The 13,129-nt window shown below is 44.6% G+C and overlaps 1 protein-coding gene and 1 long non-coding RNA gene across 2 annotated transcripts in view; one reads left to right on the top strand and one right to left on the bottom strand.

Annotated features, from left to right (window-relative positions):
• LOC135388069 (uncharacterized) overlaps window positions 1–13,129 on the top strand; it is a 277,500-nt gene that overhangs the window by 75,315 nt on the left and 189,056 nt on the right. The gene's annotated exons all lie outside the window — the stretch shown is intronic.
• Window positions 3,499–5,647, bottom strand: LOC135388066 (protein BTG2-like). Its single transcript, XM_064617365.1, has one exon. It carries the CDS (start codon window positions 5,313–5,315, stop codon window positions 4,710–4,712), a length of 606 nt encoding a protein of 201 aa, XP_064473435.1. The 5' UTR covers window positions 5,316–5,647; the 3' UTR covers window positions 3,499–4,709.

The following is a 13,129-nucleotide window of genomic DNA, read 5'->3' as shown; positions in this document are numbered from 1 at the left end:
GGGGTCTTCCTACACCCCCCAAGAAATATAAGAGATTACGCAATACAGCCAATACCAATATATTTTTCCCATAAGCATGTACCCACAAACATATCCCCCAACCGAGGTCGATTTGTGGGAAAATTACTGTAAAATAATGGGAAATAAAGTGCATGTTCACAATGGGATCCGGAAAGAATGGCACCGGGAAAGGAGGCACGAGCAGCTACAGGCGGGAAAAAAATGTCCCCTGGGATGGCCCGCTAGCGGGTGCGACCCCTGAGCGATCCAACGGCTCTGCGATCCAACAGGGCCTGCGGTCCAACGATACAGCGCTCTAGTAAGCATGTATCCGGCAAACTCCGCAATTTTAATTCTGGAATATCCGATGTGGTACATGGTTAGTGGCTTGGTTCGAACGTTTTAGTGCGCTCCTGTGGTTGCAAAGTAAAAATTTAATTCCGAGAAAAATCTGGCTTAACACGAAGGAGACAAATTTATTCGCAGGGTGCTTATCGAATTGAATCGGGATTTACCGAAAACGTTAGGCGTTACAACTGAAGATATAGCCTTCTTTCTGGAGATACAATAATAAAGGGACATCTAGAAGAAACGGCAAAGTGTTTTATAAGTCCATAACTTAAAAACCCGAGACTAGGGGACAAAAAACGACAAACACAGACAAGGTCTCAAACACAGCTGAAAGTTTACTTAACAGCACAAACATATAAGGGCTCAAGTGGGTGAGAATGAAGGGTGAGGAGAACGTAAGTTAAGTAAACTTTCAGCTGTGTTTGAGACCTTGTCTGTGTTTGTCGTTTTTTGTCCCCTAGTCTCGGGTTTTTAAGTTATGGATCTATACCACCAGCTCGCTTGCTACCTCTCTATCCTCTCGTTGTTTTATAAGGCTCACGCGTCGGCATGAAACGGTCGTCAAATAGTTTGCTCTTTCCTGGAACCTCTGGTTATGGTCTACACGTGCGGAATGTCCACGACGAATGTCCATGGACACAGAACAAACAACCATTGGGCAACGCAGTACCGACGATTCTGAAGCGCTTTTGTGGACAGTCTTCCATTCAGCCGTACGCGAACTTATTGACTATTTCGGTTTGAAATCAGCTGTCGTAGGTCCGCCGCGTTCAAACAGAAGTCCATAACTTTATTCACACATATGGACGAAACAGCGGCTGTACACACACAGACAAGGCTATGGAATCTCTCTGTGCAATACCCTGACCATGAAAAAAAAAAGAAAAAGAAATGAAAACAAAAACAAAAAAAGAAAAACAAGAAAAACAACAAGACAGTGAAAGAATTGCTAAAAAAACCAGTGTGTTGGTGAGCGTGGTTCATGACAGTAAAACATCGAGACTATAGGGACGACGAAGACAGGCACACACGCACAAAAAAGTCTCCAAACTTTGTCTGTGCGTGTCTGATTTCGTCGTCCCTATAGCCTCGTGATTTTACTGCAATCGCGGCTGCACAATCGACTTTTAAACTAAAAATCAAAAAAAGGTGTGAACGCAAATGCAAGAAAACGAAAAGTAAAAGTTTTCGCGTTCTATTTTATTTCATTAGAAAAGATGCCGATATTTGTCTACTACAATAATTATACTTGAGTACTACAAAAACGCGATGCAATTCGATGGGACAAGACGCAATGCTTTACTGGGCGTCCCAGGTAACCAGATAGCCATCAATCCCTTTATCAGATCATCCTGTGAATGCGCGTTAGAGTGGTCAGCCTCAGCGTTAGAGTGACCAGCCTCAGCTATCATGGTGACGATGCTAAGTTAGTCCATCTTTGCTTGTCGTGAGTCTTCTGCCTGCTGGACAGGAATAGCTTTCCCGTTCAAACTTTTTGCGATTTTAATTTTCATGTTCTATATTGTAGGTGGTTAAATTATCCGGTGTTTTATGATATGCTTATTCGCTACCTAAGTACGTTTGGCGAGACTTTAACTTAGCGATGCCTGTTCCATGCGATTGTACCATGTCCGCTCATCTCATTCAGAAGTTGGATGTCCCAGGCTTCGTCATGACATCTAGAATCGTCGGTGCTTCTCCGACACCCAGGTAGAGTCGAACCATTCCTCGGTGATCTTGACGTCGACGATCAAACATGCATTGTCGAGTTGAGAACGTGGGTGGAATGACTAAATGATGTTCTAATGGGTTTGAAATCGGATATCCAACAGGCGGAAATGATACCAAAGTGTGCTAACTGTGTACTAAAATGTTTGCCGCAATAAATCGCACTCACTTTGATCAGGTAGTGAAACTCATGCGTCGTAATTTGCAATTTTTCTGTACTTTCCCGTCATTGTTGACAATATTTTGCGGTACTCTTAATTCCGCGGAAAAACGGAGATCGCGAACTTCAAGAAAACTGCTACTTTTATAGTATATTGAAGGTTGCAAATGCATGCGACACCGATCTTGCTATCGGGCGAGCCTCGAAGAAGTAATAATATAATAAAGAAGATGCATTTCATGGCTTGCGTAGACAGGCGGAGGGTTGTTACTCGATTCAGTTTTCTATGGTTTTCAAGTGCGTTTCCTTTTCTCGTGTGTAACAAAGAAAGAACCACCCCCTCAAGCGCATATATTCTAAAAGAGATACCACACTTCGTCATGGGCCCCTCCAAGGACAAAGCCAAGGAAATGCAATCTTATTCCGCAGAATTTTTTCACGTTTCCTTCCAAGCGAGGGGGGGGGGGGGGGGGGAGGTTTTTCCGTTACTTCTCGGAACTGGTGCCGTCACTTCGCAGCGATGAAATCGTGCTGACACTCCCAGATGCCAAGATGGCGTCCATGAAGCCGTTGCAGACGGAAGTAGCTCTGCGAGACGCTGCTGTTCAGCAGGATTTCGTGGAAAGATACCAGTGAAGCGGACGCATTCACACATGCGTTTGGAAATAACGTTGCAAAACTGCCGATGTCAATATCAGCCTGAGGAAACCGGACGTAGTTTTTGGAGACCTCCCCGATTGAAGTCAACACATAGTTCAAAATGACAAAACTGTAATGGCTTGGTAAGATAGGCAAAGGCGCTGAGTAGTTGCTAGAAGAGAATGTCTATGGGTGGGTCCAGCTGTGTGGTATGGACTGTAGCAATGCTTAAGGCTAATGAGTACAATTATTATACTTAAACGTTACCGCAGTCAATACCACGTTCGAGACAGCCAGTGGTGGGTGAAGTACTGTAAATAATCTGCAACCGACACGATTGCTTTCTACTCACCTCGTGCAATGCAAAGGTATTCCAAATGTTTTTTTCTCGTGACGTGTATCCACAAAGACGCAAACATGTGTGTATCCACGAAAACACCTATAGCGCATTTAAGTACATGTACAAACTTCACGCCACAATCACTCTAACGGGGAGCAAGCACCAAGATCCTTCGAGGTGACACACACGGGGAGACAATTATTCCACGGTGGCTGGAAGGGAAAAGGGCTATAGTGAAAGTGAGAGGTGGGTGGGGGATAAAAAAGAAGAGAAAGATTAATTCATCCACAAAGAATTTATTTACTGTACAAAAAAGATCTCCTATCGCCGTACGACTGTACATTTTACAATAATGCCTTTTTATACAGCGCCTCTTTATACATGATTCCTTTAGCTCTTTACAAGACAAACCGTCGAAATGCAGTTTTTCGGTCACAGGAAGGGCCGACGTGATGGGAGGTGGTGATGACCATGACTCGAGAATATCTTTACATCGAAAAATACAGAAGAAAAATAAAGGCTAGGCCGACACAATGTACAGAACCGGTCAGGGCATCTAAGGGTGGGGTCATGGGGTGAGAACTAAAAACTCCGTAATTTACAGACACCGAGCAAAGTTTTGGGAAGAGGGGGGGAAGCCACGCTGCTCAAAATATCTTTCACCGGAAGACAGAGGAAAAAACAGAACCAATAACGATGGTACTAAAAAAAATTAATCTACAAAAAGCCGTAATACTGCGGTAACCATTGCTGTACACAAAGCAAGAAGAACAGAGGTGCGAGAAAATGGTGGTAAGATATACAATGCATTGGTGTTGTGAATACGTGAAGAGCCGCAAAAGTCGGCTATCACAGCTCGATATAAGCTTGTCGTATTAATAATAAGAATAAAAAAAAGACTTTTTTTTTCAGACCCGGGTCTTTTTGTTTTCATTTTACTGTTTTTGGTCGTTTATAACTTTTTTTTTTCCTTTTCTACATGTAGAAACTTGGGGGGTAAAAAACCTTGTAAAGCCAGTTTGGTGGGCATCCGCACTGGACTGAAAAGGCTGCGTCAAAAAACCAGCGTTTTGTAAAAACAAGGAAATAGAGCGGTCCGAGGGACCTGTATTTGTAACTTCCCATCGCCCAAGGTACGAGGTTCCACAGATGTCACAGCAGATCGTTTCTTTCTTTTTTTTTTTTGCTCGGGTGGTCCCTGAAAAACTTGTACTTTCAGGCGGTGTATATTACACAAACACGCGTAAACATGATTGCTTTGAGTTTGAGGATAAAGACAATTTCTATACACCCCGCGTTCTTAAAAAAAAAATAGACGGACAAAAAAATGTACGAGATCACAATCACCGCGAGACGGGAAGGGATGCCGCGGGCCAAGAGGAGGAAACAGGCCCGCGGCGGGCCGGACCACGCACCCGGCCGGTACTCCTCCCTTTTTCTGACAGCGGTAACTCTCACATTTTGGCAGTTTGTCTTCGGACCCAAGGCCGCTTAACTGGATACGTAAGTGGCCAGGGACTCGAAGTTGAGGTTGCGTGGATCTGCGACAAAGGGGTCCCACGAACTGGCCTTGCAACCAGGACGGGAGAACCGCTCGCTGCCATACGGATGGTGGTGAAGGTGATGGTTACTTGACAAGGTGTGGCTGTTATGGTGGTAAGACAACGCTCCATGAGGTGATGCCGTCAGGGAGTTGTTGCTATAACCGTTGCTGCTGCTTGTGCTTGAAGAGTTGCTGTTACCAGACCCGTCGTAGAGCACGCAGATGGAACCGTTCTCACCGATTCGATAAGAGACCTCTCGGGGATCCACCCAGAGGGTCAGCTCGTTGGGGAACAGCTCGCGGAGACTAGCTTCTTCTAAGCCGCATACCTTGCCCGCTTTAGCGATTAAGGGATCCATCTTGTGGTTGATACGAATGCAGCGGTAAGCGGAGCCTTTGGTGGGCCGTTCGGGAAACCAATGGTGCTGGTAATGGTGTCGTAGGAGGTCCTCGATAGATCCGCGGAAGATGTCCAGGAGACGGGGCTCCAAGTTACGTCCCAAGCGGAGGATGTTCATGAGGAAGTCCGAGGCACTCCTGATTTCCAGACGCATATTGATAAGCAAGTCCTATAGTGCTGCTCAGCGGAAGGATACACTTTGGCAGACGGAACTGAAGCCACTTTTTCCCACACGGACGGCGTCCGAATGTTAGGCCTAGCGCTGACTATCCAATATGGCGATGAGAAACAGCTGACGACGCTTTGTATCACGGGCGTCACACAGAGATGAGAATGCACAAGTAACGAAGAGAGGCACCACAACACAGAACAACACACGGCGTAGAGGACAACGAAGAAAGTTTTGGCAGGTGGGCTGCGGAGAAGGGCGCTTGCGCCGCCCTGGCTTTGGTCTCCCGTTCCAAGCTTATGACTCGCTCTCTCACTCGGTGCGGCCGATTATATACCACACATGGTTGCTAGAGTGGCGTACGCGTCTGACGTAGGGAGTGACGTTGGACCCAGCCAATGGAGTGCGCGAGCTCGCGAGGAAAACAGTCGGCCGATCAATGGAGCGTCTTCTCATTGGCCGGCGGGGCGGAAGCTGACGTCATGAACTGGTTGAAGGGGGAGCGACGCGTCCTCGCTGGAGAATAGCTTTTGTGTCGTGATGCTGTCTCCGAAAGGCTTTGGTTTTGTGCTTCTGGGAGTTTACGCGGATGAATTTACAGTAAGATTTCGCACAGCAACTGTGCAAGTAATTGCTTTTAACGCCATTCCTTGCCACCTGCATTGACTTTTTGATGTTTATAATAAAGGTACGCTGCCCTTTTCCTCTTTCCCGATAAGCCCTCTTCGATGTCCTCATACGTGTACATCATCTTTTCGATATCTGATATATCTTTGAACGTACAAATGAATAGTAATCATTGGTAGCGAACGACTTCTACAGAACAATCGCCAACGGCGCAGAATCACTTCTGGAACTTGCACTGTGAAATATGTTACACAAAGTAAATTCCAGTCCGTCGTTTTGTTGTTGCTAGGGTGTCCGCCATCTTGGATCGCGAATCAGATCGCGACGCTTGGGGAGGCAAAAATGTTGAGCTTTCACATCGTGTCGTAGAGTATTGACGAATATTACTGGTCACAAATAGTGCAAGGTGAATTTGGACCCGATGAACAGCGTTTTTCGCGTGAATTGTGAAAGCTGGTGCCAGATGTTAGGCTAAGCGTCGTCCCGTTTCTTTGTTCGTCGTGGGTTGTTTACTGTAACAAAGTCTGTTATGAACTCCACACAGTTGGTATGTTTTTTTTTTTCTTTCTGGAGAATTGTAGGGGACAACAGAATGTGAAGTGTCGCGCAATATCGATTGAAACCGGTTCGGTGACGTATTTCGGGAGATAAACGCTGTGACGTGTCAGCTGACCTTGATTTGTTTACGTCGCCTCTCTTTGTTCGATGGGGGACGCGTAGGTATACGAGTTCGGGCAGGTTCTTTCGAAAATTTTCCTGATCTTTCAGGATCCCCCGACGGATGCTTTGGACGCTCAAAAGTAAATTGGCACAACCGTTTATCTTCGACATTTTATTTATTTATTTATTTATTTTTGCATGACGTTGCATGTGACACTGGTAATCTGGTTTTAGAATCCGTTAGGTTGTGCTAATTACACAACTTCAACACATTGAAAGTTTGTTGGTATATCTAAGAGGACAACGTGATGTTCCTTTTTTTTTCTTTTTTTGAATCAGGCACGTTGGTTTACGATTGTATGACTTTTGCAGTTTTTCGAAGTCGTTGTGGCGAACTTTTTCGTTGTTTGCTAAAATGCCGGTAGCTTTTATTGCAAATTTGTCGCCGTTTGCGAAGTCGCGTAATAAAGTCAGGCGCTGACTCATCACGATTGATTTATCTTGTTTACACCTTTCCGCTATCCGGGCGTGGCGTTAACGGTTGCTGTTCACGGGCACTTTCCGCAGTATATTTCGTTTTATTTCTGGTAAATTAGAAATGATGCGTGACAATAGAAACTACGCATTTCTCCTAGACCCCCTAGCTATGGGGGTAGCGTTCCACTCCTAGAGCGGAAAACCTCTCCACTTCATCATCAGAATATGTCTGTTGTTGTTACGCATTTCTCTAGAATAAACATAAGGGTAATTTCAAGAACCGGCGTGTAGTTCCAGATGGCGAACAATAGTTGATATTACCCTACACGCTCATTATATGCAACTGGGCTTTTGATTGCGTGCTGCTTCACACTATGCAGTCACTACCTCACGCCATCTGCTTGGAGTTACTTCGTTGATGACGCAGACGAATGGGATGTCTTGTGCGGTAAACAGACTTCACGACACGGAATTGATTGGTTCGATTGATTTATATTACGCGAAAGACATCGGGCACATGACGGATGGGCTAACATAGTGAACACTTGCACATGTACACTCTAAAAATAGAACTTCACCGCATAGCACGCTGTGCGCCAACCATTGCCACGAATGATAGCGTTATCGCTTCTCATTCGAAGAAATATGGGGGTGTACGCCTTTTTGTGGCAATTTTCATATATCCAAATTGTCACAAAAAGGCCCCCCTCTCTCTTCGAATGAGAAGGAATAACGCTATCAATCGTGGCAATGGTTGGCGCACAGCGTGTTATGCGGTGAAGTTCTGTTTTTAGAGTGCATAAGCAGAAAACCTACAATGGGTGTCCGCCCATTTCATCGAACGACGTTTCATCGACGCCTGACAAGGTTAAAATGTGAGCAACTGTGAGTTGGTCAGGTAGAGGATTGGTATTGTGGAAGTCATGAATCGTTGTATGAAACGAATGGTGTTGATATCCGTAACAACTTCCTCGACATCACTGGTGTGAAAAGGGTTCGAAAATCAATAAATACTTGTTGGCTCAACGCAGGCTTAGAGGACACTGCAAACGTATTTTTATTCGCGATGTATTAATTTTCGCGAATTGCATTTGAGAAGTTATTCGCGAGTATTTAAATTCGCGATTCCAGGTCTGTTTCCTTCAGCGGGATCAATCCATGTCAAGCTGTGTTCGCGAGTACAATTTTTCGCGACTTTTTAGCGGTCGCGAAATTCGCGAAAATTAATACATCGCGAATAAAAAAATACGTTTGCAGTAATTCGCATAGCACATTTTTCTCTCATCTCCACGTGTGACTGATATTTCCTCTTTGCTTCGAATAAATATATATCTTCCCTCCGCTTATATTTACCGGCTCCAAAGAGTATTGAGCCGAATAGCGCAGTATGCTACGTCATCAACATGCCAACGGCCACAATGCAGAAACGTCGCCGAAGCCAACCGATCCGAACCAAGTATCACCTGACAATACACATAATCTCCCCGAGTTCTGAGTTTGTTAGCTTACCCTTTATTTCTTCATTATTTTATTTTTACTTATTTCATTTTTCTTTTATTTATTTTTCTGTTTTCTTTGCGGAATAGCAAACTGACGTCTCGTTTGGCTCGCCTTTCCTCCCTTTTTTTATTTGTTCTGTTAAATATATCCCCCTCCCAGAGTCACGACAAGTTTTTCTGAACATCATAACACTAATGAGCTTAATGAAAGAGTTTTGTTTGACGGATTGAAAAGAAAGAAGGGTACACGCTTAAAAATGAACTTCACCACATAGCACGCTCCTAGCCAACCATCGACCCGAGTGACATCGTTCTTTCCCCTGATTGGCTGAAAACGTGGGGCGTACACCATTTTTGTCACAATTATGCAGCTCGTAATTGTCACAAAAATGGCGTACGCCCCTGGTTTTCATCAAATCAGCGAATGGAACGTTGTCATTCGCGATGATGGCTGGCTTGGAGCGTTCTATGTGGTGAAGTTCGTTTTGAAAGTAGGTTTGATGACAACGAGTTTGTTCTCGTCCATGAGACGTTGACAACATATATTACACTCTTAGAAATGAACGTCCGCGCATAGCACGCTCCTATATAGCCAACCATCATCTCGAATGATATCGTTGTCTGCCGCGATTTGTTGTACGCCTTCTTTTGTGTGACAGTTATGAACAGAATAAGTGTCACAAAAAAGGCGTACACCTCCCGTTCTCAACAAATCAGGGCAGCTATATCGTTCGAGATGATGGTTGAAAGTGCAATGTACACTCTTAAAAATGAACTTCACCGCATAGCACGCTCCTAGCCAACCATAATCTCGAATGATACCGTTTTCTGTCGTGATTTGCTGAAAACGGGAGGCGTACGCCTTTTTTGTGACAATTATGAACAGCATAAGTGTCACAGAAAAGGCGTACGCCTCCCGTTTTCAACAAATCAATGCAGATAACGATATCATTCGAGATTATGGTTGGCTAGGAGCGTGCTATGCGGTGAAGTTCATTTTTAAGAGAGCAGGCTTTCAGGGACGCAAGATGTAGTAACCGAAATAATTAGCGCACGTGATTGCAGGTTTTCGGGATTACGAGGACGTGGGATAGACACCCGAATGCACCACACCAACATTGACGTCATATGAAACGGGTAAATGCGAGAGGGCAGTTCTGTTGCTCGGCAACGATTTGTTGTTCATCCTTATACTCCCCTGAGGTGGTGTTGATGGTGGTCAGGTCACGTAGTCGTCCACGCTCAGGCGTCACGACTCTCGCAAGGGGTAATCGTGCGTCCTGGGCCGGCTTCACAGTCTGAGGAAAACACAGGGACAGCACAGCCGGCACACGGACTCCAATCCGAGTCACCTCACCCGAGACATAATCAGGGAAAGAAAAAGTGACGAACCGGTGTAAGGGTTGCACGAACAGCTCGTGCGCATCGTCTTCAGCTACATACACTGTAAAAAAGAAGGTGTGAAATTGTGGTAACTTCTATAGTTACCACTTAGGTCGATATAGCGTCTGATAAAGGGTGTAAAAGGGTGGTAAAAGAAATTATCATACAAATTGCTACAAAAAGGGCGTACGCCCCTCTCGCTCACCGAATCAGAAGTGACAACCATATCATTCCTGGCAATGGGTGGCTGACAACGTGCTATGCGGTCAAGTTCTGTTTTGAGAGTGCGGTAGCAGGTAGACCTTTGCACCCTTTTAGGCACAACATATGCGACAACTACTACCTCCTAAAAAGGTGTAACTGCTCCACCCTTTTCTTTCTAAGAGTGTACGTTGGACAGTCTGTTGGGATTATAGTCGAGTAAAGCGATTAAAGGAAAGTTTTGTCAAACCCGCGATGAACGAGGTCATCGTTGTTCCTTAACGCAAATTATTTTTCGCCTATAGGAACACAACGTATATACAAAAAGGACTAAATAGAAGTGTGCGCTCCACTGATGTTCTTTTCTGTTTCAATTCCAAACCTCTTTAAATAAGTAAAGAAAGCGGGGTCTCTCCACGTGTGTCGTTTCTTTTTAATCAGGACAGGAGCAAACTTGGAAGCTTCTCTTTTATTTATCGCCGTTCACCCTGTTTTTTTTTGCCCGCATTGACTGGCTAGGCTGGATGCGAACTCGCGTGGGCGAAGAGTCCTATATCTCTCTTCCTTCCTCGAATTTATACGAGGCGCCTTCAATGATGAAACTGGCGAGGAGACAGGAATGATGGCTGGTGGAGCCGCAAAAGGGGCGAAGCCCCCTAAAAAGAGGGCTGCATCTTTCATCGCGAAGTGACTTGTTTTCCTTCGCTGCTCGATAAGGTTGTTCGGCCCCATCACTTTTGCCGATCCCAAGACGTACACTTTTTCACATACCGTACTTTCCGGTGTATAACGCGCGGGTTATACAGTAAAAAAAAAAAAAAAAGAAAGTGCGCGCGTCGGTGCAATCTAAAAACAGAACTTCACCGCCATACCTGGGTAAATTACTTCTAAGATGTAATTAAATTACTTTACTCGTTACTGCAATTGAAATGTAATGAAATTACATTGCAATTGCTACGAAAAGTGATGACATTACAAAGTCATTGCTGCGAGCTTAATCGTAACTGTGTTGAGGATATGGAAATTCATTGTGGGAGTTGGAATTCTCTTATCTCGCCAGTTGCAAACTTTCTTTCTGACAAGTGCCAACACAGAACACAGGCTCGATTCTCTTGTATAAAGTAACGAGTAATGTCATTAAAATTACTGACAAAATGTAATTAAATTACATTACAAATTACATAATGTCAAAAGTAATGCATTACATTACAAATTACCAGAAAAAGTAATTTATTACTGTAATTTCATTACAGTAATGACATTACTACCCAATTATGTTCACCGCATAGCATGCTGCATGTGCGCCAACCATTGCCACGAATGATAGGGTTATCGCTTTTGATTCGAGGAGAGAAGGAAGCGTATGCCTTTTTGTGGCAATTACCATATATCCAAATTGCCACAAAAAGGCGCACGCCCCTCTCTCTCTCTCTCCTCGAAATAGAGGCGATAACCCATTCATTCGTGGCAAATGGTTGGCGTACAGCATGCTATGCGGTGAAGCCCTGTTTTTAGAGACGCTTTCAGACATATGTCGGCACAGTTCCCTTAGAAGTCGGCCCAGGACGCACATTCCCTAGTTCGTCAGTCGTGACGTTGCCCAACTCTGTGAGGCCGACAACGGCGAGCCTTTTCATCATCATCACCACCACCACCACCACCTGTTTTTAGAGTGTGCGCGTTATACACGGACATATTTTCCTGCAGAGTTCCTTTTCAGCACGGTGACGTACAAATCCTAGCCTCTTCCAGAGTGTGCTGTGGCTTTCTCTTATATCTCTTAGGGTCAGTTGACAAAACACGCGGAAGGGCACTGGACATCATACAAGGTTAATGTGCTGCTTAAGGATGCTATTCAGCAGTCAATAATCTTGAACTCATCTCAGAAGAATGGCGTGATTGTTAAGGGACGCGAAATGTAAAGCAGAGTGGAGACTGAAGTGTAGTATGACAGCGATTGCTGTTGCAACGTTGTTTAACGGATTTGACTAAATGTGTATAACAAATATGTTATACATATATTCGTTACACATATATACATAAATACTATATACTATATTGTATACATATATATATATATATATATAGGGTGAGGTAAAAGGATTATCAAACGGCCACGAAGTCCTCTTTTTTTTTTTTTTTGTCCTGACGAAGACAGTGCCACTGTCGAAACGTCGACCCCTTGACCATTTTAACGTCTCCCTATGTAATAAACTAGTGTTTGTAACTTCCCTAAAATCTGTTTCCGCGTATAATCGCTAATTATTCAAATATTCGTTATACATGGAACATCTTTCAAATTCGGCCCGGTTTTAGCGATGCACGTAACATACCGGATAATACGGTATTCATTTTTTTATTTTTCGCTCGATATCGAAGACGAGTTGTTAGTGTTTGAAGTTAAACGCAGTGAAGTGCCGTTACTATTATTAGTTTTATCCTTAGCGCGTTGCAAATACTGAATCGCTTCTTTTTGCTCTCGGCTTAGCCACTTGGGAACAGACTTATCGCGCATCTGAATGGAACGATCGACAGGAAAGATCGCTGTTGGCTGCAATTTTGTAACTTTTGTCGAAGTCCAGCTGTCCTTGACCCAATCAACCATCGCGTTGCTTCTGCAACAAGCTCAACTTCTTCGTAACGACCCGAATCCTCTCCGAAGACGTGTTCACAATCTTCCATTCTTGTTGGAGATGCATATCAACGAGAGCGTGTTCCTTGATCCCGATGTGTGCACACCCAAGCGGATTATGTTCGCCGAGCTAAGTCCCGATCCGATTGACGATGGTGCTGCACCGTGTCAGTTTCCGTGCAGTCCTTGGTGTCTCCCTCACCTGCCCTCGGTACAGCACACGGACGCGCGTCGGTATGCCAAGCGGGCCTCGCATTGTACAACATCCTTTCCTCCGCAGATGCCGTTGCCCCATTCGCCATGCTTGTTTGTGTCGAGCT

This window comes from Ornithodoros turicata, chromosome 3 (assembly GCF_037126465.1).
Source record: "Ornithodoros turicata isolate Travis chromosome 3, ASM3712646v1, whole genome shotgun sequence".
Classification (NCBI taxonomy): domain Eukaryota; kingdom Metazoa; phylum Arthropoda; class Arachnida; order Ixodida; family Argasidae; genus Ornithodoros; species Ornithodoros turicata.
This window is presented reverse-complemented; position numbering and strand designations above follow the sequence as displayed.

Excerpts from the sequence above, each read along its gene's own strand:
- LOC135388066 (XM_064617365.1), bottom strand. The coding sequence starts at position 5,315 with ATGCGTCTGGAAATCAGGAGTGCCTCGGACTTCCTCATGAACATCCTC.